This window comes from Equus quagga, chromosome 15 (genome assembly GCF_021613505.1).
Source record: "Equus quagga isolate Etosha38 chromosome 15, UCLA_HA_Equagga_1.0, whole genome shotgun sequence".
Taxonomy (NCBI): Eukaryota; Metazoa; Chordata; class Mammalia; order Perissodactyla; family Equidae; genus Equus; species Equus quagga.
Genome location: NC_060281.1, coordinates 34444779 through 34461191, shown reverse-complemented (window position 1 = coordinate 34461191; position 16413 = coordinate 34444779). Strand labels below are relative to the sequence as shown.

Sequence of the window (16413 nt, the reverse complement as noted above, 5' to 3'; positions counted from 1 at the left end):
ACTTTATTTAACCCAAAACATTAAAAATATTATAATTTCAGCATGTAAGCAATAAAAAGATTATTGATGAGATATTTTACATTCTTTTTCTCATTCCTTACTTTTCTTGAAATTATTGTTCTTAGCCTCCAAAGGGTCAAAAATTCCTTAATTTTATGTCCTGCCATGTGGTGACCTTCATCCAGATCCAGCTATCCTAGGATTTGCTGACCACACCAAAATCACTTACGCCTCAAACTCGATGCAGGAGAGAGTGAGCACAGAGACAGAGCTGGGGTAGGACCCCACCTCAGCTTCCTCCCTCCTCTCCCAACTTTCCTCCACCCAGGAGCCCTTCATCCTCCTCCAATCTCCAGGATTCCATGAATCTCACAAAGGGGGAGCAGGTCATGAGATATACAAACCCAGATCCCCACAATTCCTCTACAAGAAGTCCTTCCTGAAGTCTGCCCACTCCCATTCCTGCTGGAGCCTCAGTGCTTCCCCAATAGAGCCTCAGGTCTGTGCAGAGGGTGATCTAGAACACTCTTCCTCCCTGTAACCACAGGGCTCACTCCCTCACCTCCTTCAGGACTTAGCTCAAATGTCACCTCTCAGGAAAGCCTCCCGTGAGGATAATATTTAAAATTACAACTGGTTCCCTCATCTTCCCTACCATTGTTCTTCTCCACATGTAAGCTCCGTGAGGGCAGGGTTTTGCCTGAGTTGGTTTGATACATCCCAGAGGACCTAGAGTAGTGGCTGGCACAGAGCAGATGCTCAATAAGTATTTGTTCATGAATGAAGAAGTGTAGTGACGAGATCTCCTCGAAGCTGAGACTGACACAGGAGAGGTGAGCGGTTCCCTGGGAAGCAATTAGGGGAGGAGCTCCTCACTGGCTTATCCCAGGCCAGAGCCAAGCAGACAGAAGGCCACACAGTGCCCCCCTGCAGTTCCCATGCAGCCAAAGCACATGGCCAAGGACTAAGCCAAACCACCAGCTGCCTCCGCAGACCCTTCGACTCAGAGGAGCACCCTGGCCAGGTCGGCGGTTTTAGGCAGTGCAATCCTCCCAGTCTTAGTCCTGTGTCCAGAATCCACGGATTCTGCCCAGCAGGAAGGTGTGGATCAGCTGCAGCCTGGAGGGCCCAGGGGAGTCCTCCCCTTACCTGTGACTCCCTAACACCTAGGTCATTCAGCAGGCTCAGAAATTAGTTTTGGGGGCTAGCCCATTGGCACAGCAGTTAAGTTCCCACGTTCCACTTCTCTGTGGCCTGAGGTTTGCTGGTTCGGATCCCGGTGTGGACATGGCACGCTTGGCAAACACCATGCTGTGGTAGGCGTCCCACATATAAAGCAGAGGAAGATGGGCATGGATGTTAGCTCAGGGCCAGTCTCCCTCAGCAAAACGTGGAGGATTGGTGGTAGTTAGCTCAAGGCTAATCTTCAAAAAAAAAAAAAACTCTACAAAAAGAGAAATTAGTTTTGGATCCAGCACCCCAAGAACTTTTCAATTTTTGGGTTTGGAGGTTACAGGGAGGGAGGTATGAGAGATCTATACAGCAGGTCCACGTTTGCTTTGGTCCAGGAAGGGGAAGTAGAGGCAGGATGCTGGGTCCTGGGCTCTAGGGGATGGGGAGGAGCATAGGGCTTCCCTCCAGGCTGCAAGTCAGTGAATGGTATGACACCTGAACAAAATGGTCCAACCTTTGTGTCCTTGGGTATGGCGTTTGGACAAGTGGATTCTGGAGGCCTGGGGAGGGGAGCAGGGGTCCATTCAGGTTCCGAGGGAAATGTTAGGCAGAAGTCTGGACCCAAACTCATCACTGATCTCCTCGTAGCCCACTGTTGTCTCCAGGCTTCACCCCATGTCCTGCTTTCCACATTCCAGGGACGTCCCCCTGGCCTTCAGCAGCTGGACAGCTCCCTGGCAACAGCCCTGTGGCCTACCTTCTGGGAGAAGTGGCTCCTGCTGTCCTACCGAATGAAGAGAAAATGTCCAGGTAGCTGATGACTGTGAAAGGGGGATGGCCTTAGACATGGCTGTGAAGTCATCATGCAGGGGGTGGGACTCTGGAAACCCTGGAATCAAGGCCAGGGCTGTCCCTTCCAGGGAGGCACAGGCCTAGCTCTCCTCTCCTCTCCTCTCAGCTCCTTGATTCTCCCTGTCATCCCATCATAAGGGGGTCAGGAGTGGAGGGGAGGGTCTTGTTCTGGAAGAGAGGAAGCCCCTGAATCACTTCCCCTCCCCTCTTCTTATCCCTTTCTTCCATATCTTTGTTATACTACACCTGTAAGTAAAGAAAAATGCCTAAACTCGGGTATAGTTCACCAGCCACTTATAGAGCTACCGCCTGTGTAATTACCATCCAGGTGAAAACAGAGCCCTCAGTGCCCCAGCAAGGAGCCCCTGTGCCTCTGTCCACACAGAACCCATCCCTCCCCACACAGGTGTCCACTAAGCTGACCCCTGCCCCTCCCCCTCTCCTGTCTGGATCCTCCCCCTTCACTCCTCTTGGCTTTCATCTTCTTAATGTCCCTCTATCTCCTCACTCCTCCAAGAGCTTCCACATCTTCCTACGCCATTACCCTGGGGATCTCTTCCTCCTCCTCCCCCTCTTCCACCCCACCCTAGGGATGGAGAATCCAGAATTGACTCCCTAGAGGGTGAGGCTTCATCCCTGGAAGCGGCAGCAGGAACAAGTGAAAGGAACTCCAGGATTCAAGGTACATCCCAGGAGACTGAGGGAACCCAGTATGTTTGTGGGGTCCACCTCCGACCTGGGAACCAACTATTATGGGTTGGAAGTCTGTTCCTCCCTGAGGCCTAAGTCCACGGTCATGCAATGGGGAGGAAAACCTCTATCTGCATGTATTTTGGGAAACAACTCAGACTCCGAAACTGACACTGGATGGGGTCTCCTCCTTGTGTGCACAGCCCTGTCCTGCTGCTGGGAGCCCAGGGATACACTGGGGAGGCCCCAGGTGAGGAGACTAAAGGAGAGCTCTGGTCTTCTGACCTCAGCCCTGTGGTCACACTGGACCTCCACCTCTCTGCTCTCTCCTATTTGCACAGCAAAGGTAGAGGATGGGCTGTGGTCTGAGTCAGGCAGAGGTGGCTGACCTGGAGGCTGGGCATCAATGGGGGATGAGGATGCCTTCTGAGCAGCCTTGGGCTCAGGCTCAGGGGTGGAGCAGGCATTGGAGGAGAGGAGAGCTCTGAAGCCCTGCCCTGAGTCTGAGGTTTCCATTTTTCCTCCTACAACCCCTCTCTGCTGCTCCTCGATGACAAGTGAAAAGTAGATAATTTTTTCTTTCACGCTCTCTTGCTTCTCTGAGGGCTGTTTTTATAAACAAATACTTTAATTTTAGAATATTTTGAGATTCACAGAAAAGTTGCAAAGTTAGTACAGAGTTCCTGTATATCCCAAACTCAATTTCCCCTGATAGTAACATCTCATATCACCACCATACATTTGTCACAGCTAATGAAGCAGTATTTTTACATTATTACTAAACACCATACTTTATTTGGATTTCATTAGTTTTAATTTTTTCTCTTCCAGGATCCCATCAAAGATACCACATAGTTACATCCCAATCACGTCTCCTTCAGGTTCCTGTGGCTGTGTCAGTTTCTCAGACTTTCCTTGTTTTTGATGACCTTGACATTTTTGAGGAGTACTGCTCAGCTATATTGTAGACTGTCCCTCAATTTGCGTTTGGTCAACCAGGGCTATGGATTTTGGGAACAAGCCCACAGAGGTGAAGCGCCATTCTCAACACAGCATATCAAGAGTATATAATACCCACTTGATTAATCACTGATGATGTTAACCTTCACCACCTGGCTGAGGTCGTGTTTCCCAGGTTTCTCCCTGTGAAGCTCCTATTTTCTGTGTCCCTCTCCACACAGTAGTCTTTGGAAGGAAGTCACCGTGTGCAGCCCACACTTAAGGGGTGTTCTGCTATAAACATTTACATGCAGGTTTTTCTGCAAATGTAAGTTTTCAAATAAGTTGGATAAATACCTAGGAGAGTGATCAGTAGGTTGTATGATAAATCTATGTTTAGTTGTATAGGAAACTGCTGAATATCTTCCAGAATGGCTGTGCTATTCTGTATTCCTGCCCACAATAAATGAGGGCTCCTGCTGCTCCACGTCCCAGGCAGCACTTGGCATCACCAGCTTTTGGATTTAGGACATTCTAATAGGTGTGTAATGGTACATCACTGTTGTTTTCATTTCCATTTCCCCAAAGACATCTGATGTTGAACATCTTTTCAAATGCTTATTAGCCATCTATATCTTCTTTGGTGAGGTGTGTGTTCAGTCTTTAGCTCATATTTTAATTCAGCTATTTGTTTTCTTATTGTTGAGTTTTAAGAGTTCTATATATATTCTAAAACAAGTCACTTATCAGATATGTGATGGCAAATATTTTCTCCTGTCTGTGGCCTGAGCTCTTTCACAGACATAATAGTATATGTTAATGCATAGATACATTTTTCTGAGAAGAGAAATGGGAAACTGCTAACCATGATGGTTTCTGGGTAGAGGACTTGGGAGAATGGGAGATGGAGGAAAGACGATGTGACTTATTTTTGCATATTCTTGAGTATCGTTTGAATTCCCCTGTGTACATGAATAATGTTTTCAAAAATACATTACATTAAAATCCCTTACACTTGTAAAACACTTGACAGATCATCCTCAGATCATTGTGAAGACTCAAATTCTGATCCTCTACTCACGGACCAATCACCTTTTCACTGAACTATTTTGCCTTAGAATTCCCATTTCTGAAAAAGGTGAGCTAGACTGTACGGACAAATTTTCCCACTGAAAACAAGATAAAAAAATCTTCTTAAAAGCATCGGAGCTGACAAGATATTAATAAATGACCACACCCCAAAAAGAAGAGAAAGATCCTGCTTGGCCTCCACAGAGAACAGCGTCCTGAGAGATGGAGAAAAGGCTCTGTGAGCTCATTGCCCAGACACGGAACCCGGCACTTCCAGCTCTGTGCCCTGAGCTCTTTCATACCCATCTGCCTTCCATTTTTAGAAATTAGGCAAAGCTTTTATATTCTGATTATGATGTATATGTATAACGTATAATACATATGATATAATGTATATTCACTGTAGAAAAATTATAAAATGTTAAAAGTTATACATAACAAAGTAAAAATAACTGTAATCCTCACACTTGGAGATATTTTGTTGCAGTATCTCCTACCTATTATGTATCCTCCTGCTGCTGCCCCAGGGCTGGAACTCTCTCTCTAAGTTGATGAGCACAGAGCTGAGTGGCCCCCAGCCCTGGTCTCTCCAGATGCCATTCCCTGAGGCAGTTCACTCTCATACCTGCTGAAGGGGCTATATCTGAGTTTTCTCTTCCTTCCTCTGTCCCCTCCACTCCTTCCCCACTCCCATTTCTTTTTTCACCCAGAGTAAAGGACTCAGGTGAGAACTGCATCATCTTACCACCAGAACCCCACATCTGTACCTGTATCCTCTGCCTTCACAGCAGTGATGATGGATGGTTCTGCTCCTGTCTAAGGCCACCCCTCAGCTTGGGCTCAGGGTCACATCCCCTCCCTCCCCTGCAGCATCAACCTCCTGCTCTCTACTGGCTCCTTCATTCCTGGATGCAAACAGGCTGTAATATCTCCCATTAAAAAACAAAAACAAACAAAACTAAATAAACCAAAACAAAATCCTCCCATAAAAGTCCAGCACTCAATCCCAGCTATGGCTCCATTCCTATGACACTCCTTATAGGACAATTCCTTAGTCCATTCTCTCACTGACCATGTTGTCTTTTTATTTTTATCAAATAGATATAGGTAGTTTAAAAAGTTTAATATTTCTATAAGGCTTGTTATGAAGACAGATGTCCACCCCTCCATTTCCTGAGTCTGAAAGACAACTTGTCTTGGGGCCGGCCCGGTGACACAGCAGTCAGGTTCGCACATTCCACTTCAGCGGCCTGGGGTTCACCGGTTCCCATCCTGGGTGCGGACATGGCACCACTTGGCACACCATGCTGTGGTAGGCGTCCCACATATAAAGTAGAGGAAGATGAGCACAGATGTTAGCTCAGGGCCAGTCTTCCTAAGTGAAAAGAGGCAGATTGGCAGCAGTTAGCTCAGGGCTAATCTTCCTCAAAAAAAAAAAAAAAGACAGCCTGTCTTAGTTCTTTTAGCTGATTCTCTAATTGTTACTTCTATGCTTATAAACACCATGCTTGTAACACTCCTTTGTTTTTCAGTTTTAGTGAATTGGCTCTTCTTTCTTACACCTCCGTCCATGCTTCTTTCTTACACCTCCGTCCACCCAATATAATTACTTTACAACTTTGATGAGCTCAATGTGCCATGTCTGCATTATTATGACCACGTAAACGTTAGTCACAACTGAGCATTTAGTAGACTATGATTACTTTTCTTTTCTTGAATCAACTTTTATGTTCCCTGGACTAAATAAATATCTCATTTCTTCATTTGCTTAGTTTCTGTTGTATTCATTACTAAATCATTCCACTATTCTTCCCAGAGTCTAAATCTTCATGAACATATTTGAACACATCTGTTATTCTATCAACTTCACCTTTGTGGAGACACCTGTCCCACAGCCCTCAGTCCTGCCACGTGTGGACTGGTTCCCTGCACACTTGGGGCAGGGCTGACATCCCTGATCTCCTTCACCTCACCCTGGGAGCCCTTTCTCTCTCCCTTGTTCTGGCTCCTCTGTTGCCTGGATCCCATTTCCCCCTTTTTTGGGTTTCTTCATCCTTGTTCCCCACTTTGCCTGGTAGTATCCTGAGGAAGCGAACATGGAAAGTAAAAATTTGAAACCCTAAACATTTGAAATATCCTTAGGCTGCCCCAACCCTTAGTCACCTCTTGACTTGGTATCAAACTCCATGTTGGAATATTTTTTCCTCAGAATTTGGAAGGCATTACTGCAATGTTTTCTAGCCTTCAGGTCTGTGTTTGTCACCTCTTGAAGTTTTCAAGATCTCTTCTTTTATACCCTCTTCTGGAAATTTCATTGTGTCTGTCGTAGTGTGGGTCTGTTTTCATCTACTGTGGTAACTTGGCTAGGCCATTCATAATGTAAATTTTTATCTGGAAACTCTAAGAAATATTCTTGAATTATTACTATCACTTCATACAGTGCATTATTTCTGAAACTGGTGTTATTAATGTGTTGGAATTCCTTGATTGATAGACTAATATTCTCATAGGTCTTCTCTCCTGCTTGCCGTGACTTTTCCATCTGTACTACTTAGTGGGAGTATGACTTTAATTTTCCAGTTCATCTACTGAATTATTCATTTCTGTGATCATATTTTTAATTTTCAAGAGCTCTTTCTTACTCTATGATTGTATATAATTTTACATAATTCTGTGCTTGTTTCATATACCACATATCTTTTACATCTATTAGGCATTATTGATGATAGTGGTAGGGGACCTGTTAGGTTTCCTGGTTATCTGCTTTCATGACATCATGAACATTTTCTTCACAGCACTTAACTCAGTAATTAATTTACATATATCTTTGTCACTTCTGCTTAACGTCCATCTCCATGACAATGCAAGCTCCATATCACCAGGGCCTTATTTGGCTCTTCACTGTATCTCCAGAGTCTAGCTGACCCTGATCCACTGGAGGCCTTGAAATTTATGCTCGATCATGGACTTCACCGTGGTTTGGGCAGTTAAGTCACATTGCCCCTTGCTGTCCTCTTGAGCTCTAGCCTAGTGTCCTCCTGTCATAAAACATTCTAGAACATTGAAACAGTTCACGTGCATGGGGTGCAGAGTCATCCTGCCACCAATTTGGGACAGGGAACCACGGATACAAGTCAACAAAGCTTTGAAAGAAAATCCCTGGGTTCAACTCTGGCTCCACCACCTCCTAAACTTTTCTGAGTCCCTTTCCCGTTCACACAAAGGGATCACATGTTGGAAGCCTCATGAGTTTGCTTTGAAGATTAAATCTGATCCTCTATGTAAATCATGGCATCATTGCATGAGTCATATTAAGTGTACCTCTATTCATAGTTACCATCATTATAGCATTTAGATAATTTTCATTTTTTTGCTTTTATAAACTGCAATTCAAGCAACATTCTTGAACATATATTTTTGAGAACATGCGTGATTATCTTCTTAGTATAGATTCCTAAAAGAGAAAGTTTTTTGCCAAAATGTAAGCACACTGAAGTTGTCGAAAAATTTTTCAAAAGCGACCTTTAGAGATTTTGTACCAGTTTCAATCCCATGAATCTTTTTGACAGTGTATTTTCCCTCCCCTCTGGTAAATACTCTCATCATTTATTTTCATCTTTGCCAAGATGAAATACTTTTTGATAGACTTTAGGTTTTATTTCCAATTTTTATTCCATAATCTTATTTTTGTTTACATTTATTTATTACCAACACGTTTGTTTGACATTTGTATTACTTTTTTTCCAAATTGTTTTCAATATTTTTTAGAGGTTGGGGAAGGAAATTATTTTAAAATGTTGAGTTTAAGAAAGAAGAAAAAGCAGTCCCCAACATCGGGAACTGGTCTAACACTTACAGTGGGGCCTCAGTGTTCTTAGAAGCCGGTCTAGTGCTCACCCCCTCACATGTTACTCTCTTGTTGGATATAAGTCATCTCACAGAACACCAACCTCAGACAAGGACATTCCGAGACTATGGCAAAGTGGCTACTAGCCGCATATGGTTATTTAAATTTAAATTAATTAAATAAAATTAAAAATTCAACTGGTCAGCATACTAGCCACATCTCAAGTGCTCTAAAGCCACATGTAGCTAGTGGCTACCAAATTGGAGGGTGGCGGCATAGAACAATTTCTTTATCAAAGAATGTCCTATTGGCAAGTACTGCCCTTCACACTTTATGGGCCTCAAGTCACATGCATTAGACCCATGTAAAAGGAAAGGCTAATTTTAATTGTCTCACAGATACATCAAATTTCTGTCCGAGATATGAATACATATTCAGCTGGTGTATAACAAAACCAACATAGGTCATCAGTGGGTCTTGTGCCTTCAGGCACAAACTGTCCCCAGTTCCAGAGGGAAACACCTGTCCCTCCACCTCCCATCCCAGACTGAGGACACTTTCTGGCATCAAATTTCCAGAGGGTGAGTTCTCTTCTAGAGGAGACCAGGGCCAATGTTCCAAGTGAAGTTTTGGGAGTCAGGGAGTGCAGCTCAGGGAGAAGAATTCCAGGAAATGAAGAGGAAGCAAAGGTGGGGACCAGCTGGGAGACTCTCCCTGGTTCATTTAGAATAGCAGTTCTCAAAGTGTGGTCTGTGGAAACCTTGAAGTCATTGAGACCCTTCCCCAGATCCATGAGGTCAAAACTCTTTTCATAACATTACTAGACATCATTCACCTTCTTACTATGTTGGTATTTTCACTGAGGTAAAACTTAGTAAGAACGGAGGCCATGGTACCAAACTGCAATAGTACTTACCTCCACTACCACTTACTTGTAAAAGAAAAAACCAAAAAACAAAAGACCCCAAACCAGTTTCAATTTAAAACATCTTGGTTGAAGCATTAAAAATTATCATTGTTACTAAATCATCCACCTCAAACCCACATTTAAGAATATCCTAGATGATGACATGGAATGTACATATAAAGCATTTCTGCTCCATTCCAAAGTACTGTGTCCCAAGGAAAATAACTTGTAGGAGCTGAACTAGCCTCTTTTTTCATGGAATACCATTTTTACTTAAAGGAAAAAACAACACAGAAATATGATTATTTAGACTTTTTACTTGAATATTTGACAGACACTTTCTAGAAAATGATGTGAGCCTCTCCCTTCAAGAAAACCAACTGACAGTAGATAACTGATAGTACTTTGCCTTGATGAAATGTAAGCTCTAAAGAGAAAAATCAGAATTTTGGAACATTTCTTTCCCATCTCTGCAAGCTTGACAGCTTCCCTCTACTGACAAAGTTTTCTGTTAGGATCTGTGGTAATATTAAAACTAATGTGATTTTTTAAAATAGTTTGATTCTAGTGTAATCTACACTGGAAGAATTATCTATAACTTAGTGAAACAATGCATTACTTTAAAAAAATCATAGGGGGCGGGCCCAGTGACGTAGTGGTGAGGCTTGCACACTCCACTTCAGCAGCCCGGGGTTCACAGGTTCAGATCCTGGGCGTGGACCTGGCACCACTCTTCAAGCCATGGAATTGTGGTGTCCCACATAAAATAGAGGAAGATTGGCACAGATGTTAGCTCAGAGCCAATTTTCCTCACACAAACACACAAAAATATCATATCTGAGAACAAGAGCCATTCAATGTGCAAGACAGGCAATGGATTTTAATGTAACAGAATAGGAAATATTCAGTGATATTGTTTCAGGTTTCACTTTGCAAATAATCTTTGAGAAACTATGGACTTTCATTTTATTTGATATCAAAGATTTTTATCAAAGACAAATATCCACAATTATATGAAAAAGTTATTAAAAATACTACTCCTGGGGCCGGCCCCGTGGCCAAGTGGTTAAGTTCGCGCGCTCCCCTTTCCCGGCCCAGGGTTTCGCTAGTTCGGATCCTGGGCCTGGACAAGACACCACTCAGGCCACGTTGAGGCGGCGTCCCATGTGCCACAACAAGAAGGACCTACAACTATGTGCTGGGGGTATCTGGGGAGAAAAAAGCAGAAAAAAAATACTACACCTATAGATTTGTGTATTTTTTCATCTACCTCAACCAAAATAACATTAAATGCAGAAGCAAATATGAAAATCCAACAGTTTTCTAATGAGACAGACAAAAAAGACTTGCAAAACTGTACAATGTAAAAAGATCCACTCTTCTCACTACCCTGTTTATTTTTGGAAAGAGATTTCTCATGGAAACATATTCTTTGTTAACAGGTAATAGGTTATCAATAATATTTTAAAAGAATAAAAAATTTTTTAAAACTGTTTTATTCCGAGTAGGGCAAATATTGATAGATATAACCCACATACGAAATATTATCCTTGGGGTCCTCAATAATTTGTATGACTATATAGACATCCTGAAAACAAAATGTTTGAGAACTGTTCACTTACACAGAGGGCGCGGCTTTCCGGGTCTCAGCCCCGAGGGCGGAGTCTGGGGCGGAGAAGCTGAGTGTTGGGGAGTCCCCGTCTCCCTGAGTTTCGCTTCTCCCTCTCACAACCTGTCAGGTCCTCCTGCCTGGAGACTCATGACGCGACCTCAGTTCTCACTCCCATTGGGTGTCCGGTTTCTAGAGAAGCCAATCAGCGTCTCCGCTGTTCCGGGGTATAAAGTCCGCACGGAGCAGCCGGGGCTCAGATTCTCCCCACACCGCGAGGATGCAGTCATGATGCCTGCAACCTTCCTCCTGCTGCTCTCGGGGGCCCTGACCCTGACTGAGACCTGGGCCGGTGAGTGCGGGTTCGGGAGAAAACAGCCTCTGCGGGGGGCGGAGCGAGGGGACCGCGCGGCAGGGGCGCAGGACCCCCGGGGAAGGCGCGTCTCCCCGGACCCAGGCCCAGACCCACCCCCCGCCCCACCCCGCCCACCTGGACCCCGCCCACCTCGGCCCCGCCCCATCCTAATCCCTCCCTTTTCCTGCCCCCTCCTCCTCCCACCCCAAGTCCCCGCCACTATCCGTCGGCCCCCAGGGTCTCAGCCCCACCCCCCCCCCCCGCCCCCCCCCCCCCCCGTATTTCTACACCGCCGTGTCCCGGCCCGCCCGTGGGGAGCCCCGCTTCATCGCCGTCGGCTGCGTGGACGACACGCAGTTCGTGCGGTTCGACAGCGACGCCGCGAGTCCGAGGATGGAGCCGCGGGCGCCGTGGGTGGAGCAGGAGGGGCCGGAGTATTGGGAGCGAAGCACGCGGATCTTCAAGGACACAGCACAGACTTACCGAGTGGACCTGAACACCCTGCGCGGCTACTACAACCAGAGCGAGGCCGGTGAGGGACGCAGGCCCGGGTCCAGGTCGCGACCCCCCATCCCCACGGACGGGCCGGGGTCTCCCTGAGTCTCCGGGTCCGAGATTCACCCCGAGGCTGCGGGACCCGCCCGACCCCCGACCCGGGAAGAGCCGGCGGGGACTTTTCCGCGGTTTCATTTTCAGTTTGGGTTTAATCTCTGCGGGGGCGGGGGCGGGGCCTAGTGGGCGGGGCTGACCTCGGGGCGGGGTCAGGGTCTCACACCCTCCAGGAAATGTATGGCTGCGACTTGGGGCCGGACGGGCGCCTCCTCCGCGGGTACAGGCAGTCCGCCTACGACGGCGCCGATTACCTCGCCCTGAACGAGGACCTGCGCTCCTGGACCGCGGCGGACACGGCGGCTCAGATCACCCGGCGCAAGTGGGAGGCGGCCGGTGTGGCGGAGGACTTCAGGAACTACCTGGAGAGCCCGTGCGTGAAGTGGCTCCTCAGACACCTGGAGAACGGGAAGGAGACGCTGCAGCGCGTGGGTACAAGGGGCCGCGGGGACTCCTGATCTCCCCTCGGGTTGGGCTGGCTTCCCACAAAGAGGGAGGAAATGGGATCAGTGTCAGAATACCCTCCCTCAGAAAAGAAAGGAACCCACCCAGGTTTTCATGTTCTGTACTAAAGACTTGCCCAGAGGGCCCGCCCTTCTCTACAGGACAGTGAAGGAATCCAGTTTCTTGAGGAATAGGAGGGGAGACCATCCCTGAAATCGCTGTCCTTCGTTCCCTTTGATCCTGGCGGCCGTCTTGTGACCCATGACTTTCTCAAGGCCTTGTTCTCGGCTTGAGAACATCTTTGCAGGTCTGACTCCAGCTTTTGTGAGTCATTCACCCTGCACCCAGATCAGAACCAGAAGTCTGTGTTCTCCTGTTTAGAGACCTGAAGGATGGAACTCTGGGCACTCACCCTTATTCTAGAACTTTCCAAGGAATATGAGCTTATCCTCAGTCCGCAAGTCCAGGCTCGTGTCTGGGTTCTGTGCTTCCTCCTTCAAACCAATTGTCCTGTCCGTTCTCAGGATGGTCACATGAGTGCTGCTTCAGCGGCCCATGGAGGTAACTGAAAGTGAATTTTCTGACCCTTCTCCTCAGACCCGCCAAAGACACATGTGACCCACCACCCCATCTCTGACTGTGAGGTCACCCTGAGGTGCTGGGCCCTGGGCTTCTACCCTGCGGAGATCACCCTGACCTGGCAGCGTGACGGGGAGGACCTGACCCAGGACATGGAGTTTGTGGAAACCAGGCCTGCAGGGGACGGAACCTTCCAGAAGTGGGCGGCTGTAGTGGTGCCTTCTGGAGAGGAGCAGAGATACACGTGCCATGTGCAGCACGAGGGGCTGCCTGAGCCCCTCACCCGGAGATGGGGTAAGGAGGGAGCCGTGGGCTCAGAGCCTCTTCTCAGGGAAATCAGGAGCCCTTCTGGAGACCTTCAGCAGGGTCAGGGCTGAGACCTGTGGATCAGGGCCCTCACCCTGCCTTCCTTCCCCAGAGCTGCCGCGTCGGCCCACCATCCCCATCGTGGGCATCATTGCTGGCCTGGGTCTCCTTGGAGCTGTGGTGGCTGGAGCTGTGATCTGGAGGAAGAAGCGCTCAGGTAGGGAAGGGGGTTTGGGATCTGAGTTTTCTTGTCCCACTGAGGGTTTCAAGAACCAAGCAGAACTTGCTCTGCCCCGTTACTGGGAAGTGCCATCCATACACGTGCTTGCCACTCTGGCCTGATTGCTAACACTCTTTTGTAAAGCACTTATGAAAATGAAAGAGATTTTTCACCTTGATAATTCTGGTGCTGAGGACCTGATTCCCAGCAGTCGAAGGTCAGAGGGAAGCTCCCTGCTGAGGACGGACCTCCAGGAGGGCAGTTGGTCTAGCCCACACGTCTCCTTTCTTCATATTTCCGGATCCTGCCCTGGGTATCCAGTCATGGTTCTGGAAACTTCCCTGTGGTCCAGGACTAGGGGATTCCTCTAGGATCTCATGGCTTAGCCTTCTCCCTGTTTTCTTCCCACAGGTGAAAAAAGAGGGATTTACCTGCAGGCTGCAAGTAAGTTTGAGTGGGGGATTGATCCCTGAGACCCCTGGAATACTGAAGACAGGAGCCCCGGGGTGGGGAGCTCCACACCCCATATTTCCTCTTTTAGTCTCATCTCCTGTGGGCTCTGACCACTTCCTGTTTTGTTCTCCCCCAGACAGTGACAGTGCCCAAGGCTCTGATGCATCTCTCCCACAGAAAGGTGAGACTTGGAGGACCTGAAGTGGGGAGGGGCTTTGGGGCAGAGGGGACACAACTGGTTTATGGGAATTCTTTGGGGCATTTTGAGCATGCAGAGGGCTGTTGAGAATGTCAACACTTAAGTGACTGACATGAATTTGTTCACGATTATTCTCTTTTACAGTGTGAGAAGTGGCCCTGTGGGAGACCAAGTGATGCAAGATTTGTTCACGCTCCCACTTTGTGACTTCAGATGCCCACACTTCGCTTTCTGCAACTGGCATCTGAATGTGTGGGTGGTCCTATTAGGATAATGTGAGGAGGTGAGGCGATTGGCCCACCCCCTGCTCTCCACGACCCCCTCCCCACACTGACCTTTGTGCTTTCCCTGATCTAATTTCCTGTTCCAGCAGAGGTGGGGCTGGGCGGCCTCCCTCCCTGTCTTAACTCCCTGTTGCACTGAGTAGTGATCATTTGCTTCCTTATTGAAAATATGAATCTGGATGTGAATTTTTTTATAATTCTTGTTGTAAGGGATTGATGTGTTAATTAAAGGAGAAGATTCCTAAAGTTTGAGAGTGGAAATAATTGGAAGCACTGAGAACTTTCCAGAAGTCATGTTTGCTGTGCTGAGTCTGTGCGTGGATGGGACCTGTGCACAGTCAGTGTTCAGTACATCATGGGCTGTGATGTCATTCCTTGGCTGGCGCATCTCTCTGCTCCTTTGTTCTGGTTCCTTCTATAGAACCTTGTTCCATCAGTACCTGTGATCACAGGAATGAGGACATCACCTGGGCATTGTTGTGTCTTCAGGACTGTGGGCAGCAAGGGCTTCCTCTGGCCGGGTCAGCCTGGGCTCCATCCAGGGTCCGGCCCTCAGCACCTGCCTTTTGTGTGTTTGGACTTTGTTTCTTTCAGGATTTTTTTGGATTATGCCTGTTCTTTTTCATGTTTTGAGTTCTGTCTCAGTCTCCTCTGGGTGTCCCCATCTCTGCCAGCAGCAGCAGTCATTTGGCCTGTCATTGTCCCCTCAAGGCCCAGGGTGGCCCCTGCACACAGGAGAGACTGTGGTATCGAGGGACAAATTTTCAGACTCATCTGGCTCTTGCCCTCCCTCTAGAGCTGTTTCCTGGATTGTTCCTTCCATCTTTCCCCCACTTTTACAGAACCAGAATCTAGAAGTGGTAGACAGGAAGGATTCAGTAGTTTTTCATCTCACATAAATTCCCACTGGGTTTCTGTCTTCTCTGCTGCCTGCCCTGTCTGTCTGCCCATAGCCCTCGTCATCCTTGTGCTGGCTCTGATTTAAATACATGGATTTATAAAGTTGAATCTAGTTTAGATTCACAATTGGTTGGAAAAATAGGGCCCATGAGCCTAGGATTGTCCTTTCTGAAGAGAGAAGTATAATTGTGTGTGTGAGCGTGCAGGAGGGCGGCTGTGGAAGAGAGGAGGAGGGGAGAGCAGCGCTTGTGAGAAAAGTACAGGCGGCACTTATGTCAGTGTGGGTGGACATTGTGCTGTAGCTGCCACCAAACAACGTGTGACCTGAGGTTGCATTAAGAAACATACTGTCTCTAGAATAGGGAGGTGCTCTATACTGATCATTCATTCAACTAATTTGCCAGATAGATGACAAAGGATTTTTACATTTAGGAAACCTCAGAATTAAAAACAGGCAGAAATTGTCAGCCTTGGGGAGCACGTGTTCTAGTGGTGAGGGGCACACTGTATGCTATAAGCATAGTAAATAAGGGAAGTATTTATGTGAGAAGTTGTAAGTGCCTTCAGGAAGGTGACCCAGAGTATAAGTGTGTGGGGACAGGGAAGGTGACTGTTTTCCTAGGGTGGTCAGTGTGGGCCACACTGGGAAGGTGACCTTGAGGAAAGATGTGAAGGACATGAGGAGCTATCCACGAGGATGTCTGGGGAACTTCTTGGCAGGCAGGGGCACCCCCAGTACAGATGCGCTAAGGCAGGAGTGTGTCTGTGTTTCTGGGAAGAGCGAGGAGGCTGGTGTGGCTGGAGCAGAGAATATTGAGACGAGGTCCGAATTACACCCAGGCCATGTAGACCTCGAAGGTAGTGGAAGGTTTTGACTTTTCTGAGTAAGATGTGGAGTTACAAGACTGCTTTGAACAGAAGATAACCTCGTAGGCCTTCTCTTTAGAAGCATCAGTGTGGTGCTGTGCAGAATCAA

At 47.3% G+C, this 16413-nt stretch overlaps 1 protein-coding gene and 1 long non-coding RNA gene across 6 annotated transcripts in view; both read left to right on the top strand.

Moving 5' to 3' along the window:
* The window catches only part of LOC124226946 (patr class I histocompatibility antigen, A-2 alpha chain-like), a 445476-nt gene that overhangs the window by 239115 nt on the left and 189948 nt on the right, over positions 1 to 16413 (top strand). The window contains exon 3 of one of the 5 annotated variants that reach the window (XM_046640780.1): positions 12209 to 12484. The exons of the other annotated variants lie outside the window; for them this stretch is intronic. Within the exon in view, the coding sequence (XP_046496736.1) occupies positions 12209 to 12484 (276 nt within the window). The remainder of the gene's footprint in view (positions 1 to 12208; positions 12485 to 16413) is intronic. 5 annotated transcript variants of the gene reach the window in all.
* Positions 13492 to 14831, top strand: LOC124226953 (uncharacterized). The gene is made up of 3 exons (XR_006885411.1): positions 13492 to 13598; positions 14191 to 14235; positions 14398 to 14831. It is a non-coding gene; the product is annotated as an uncharacterized LOC124226953 (long non-coding RNA).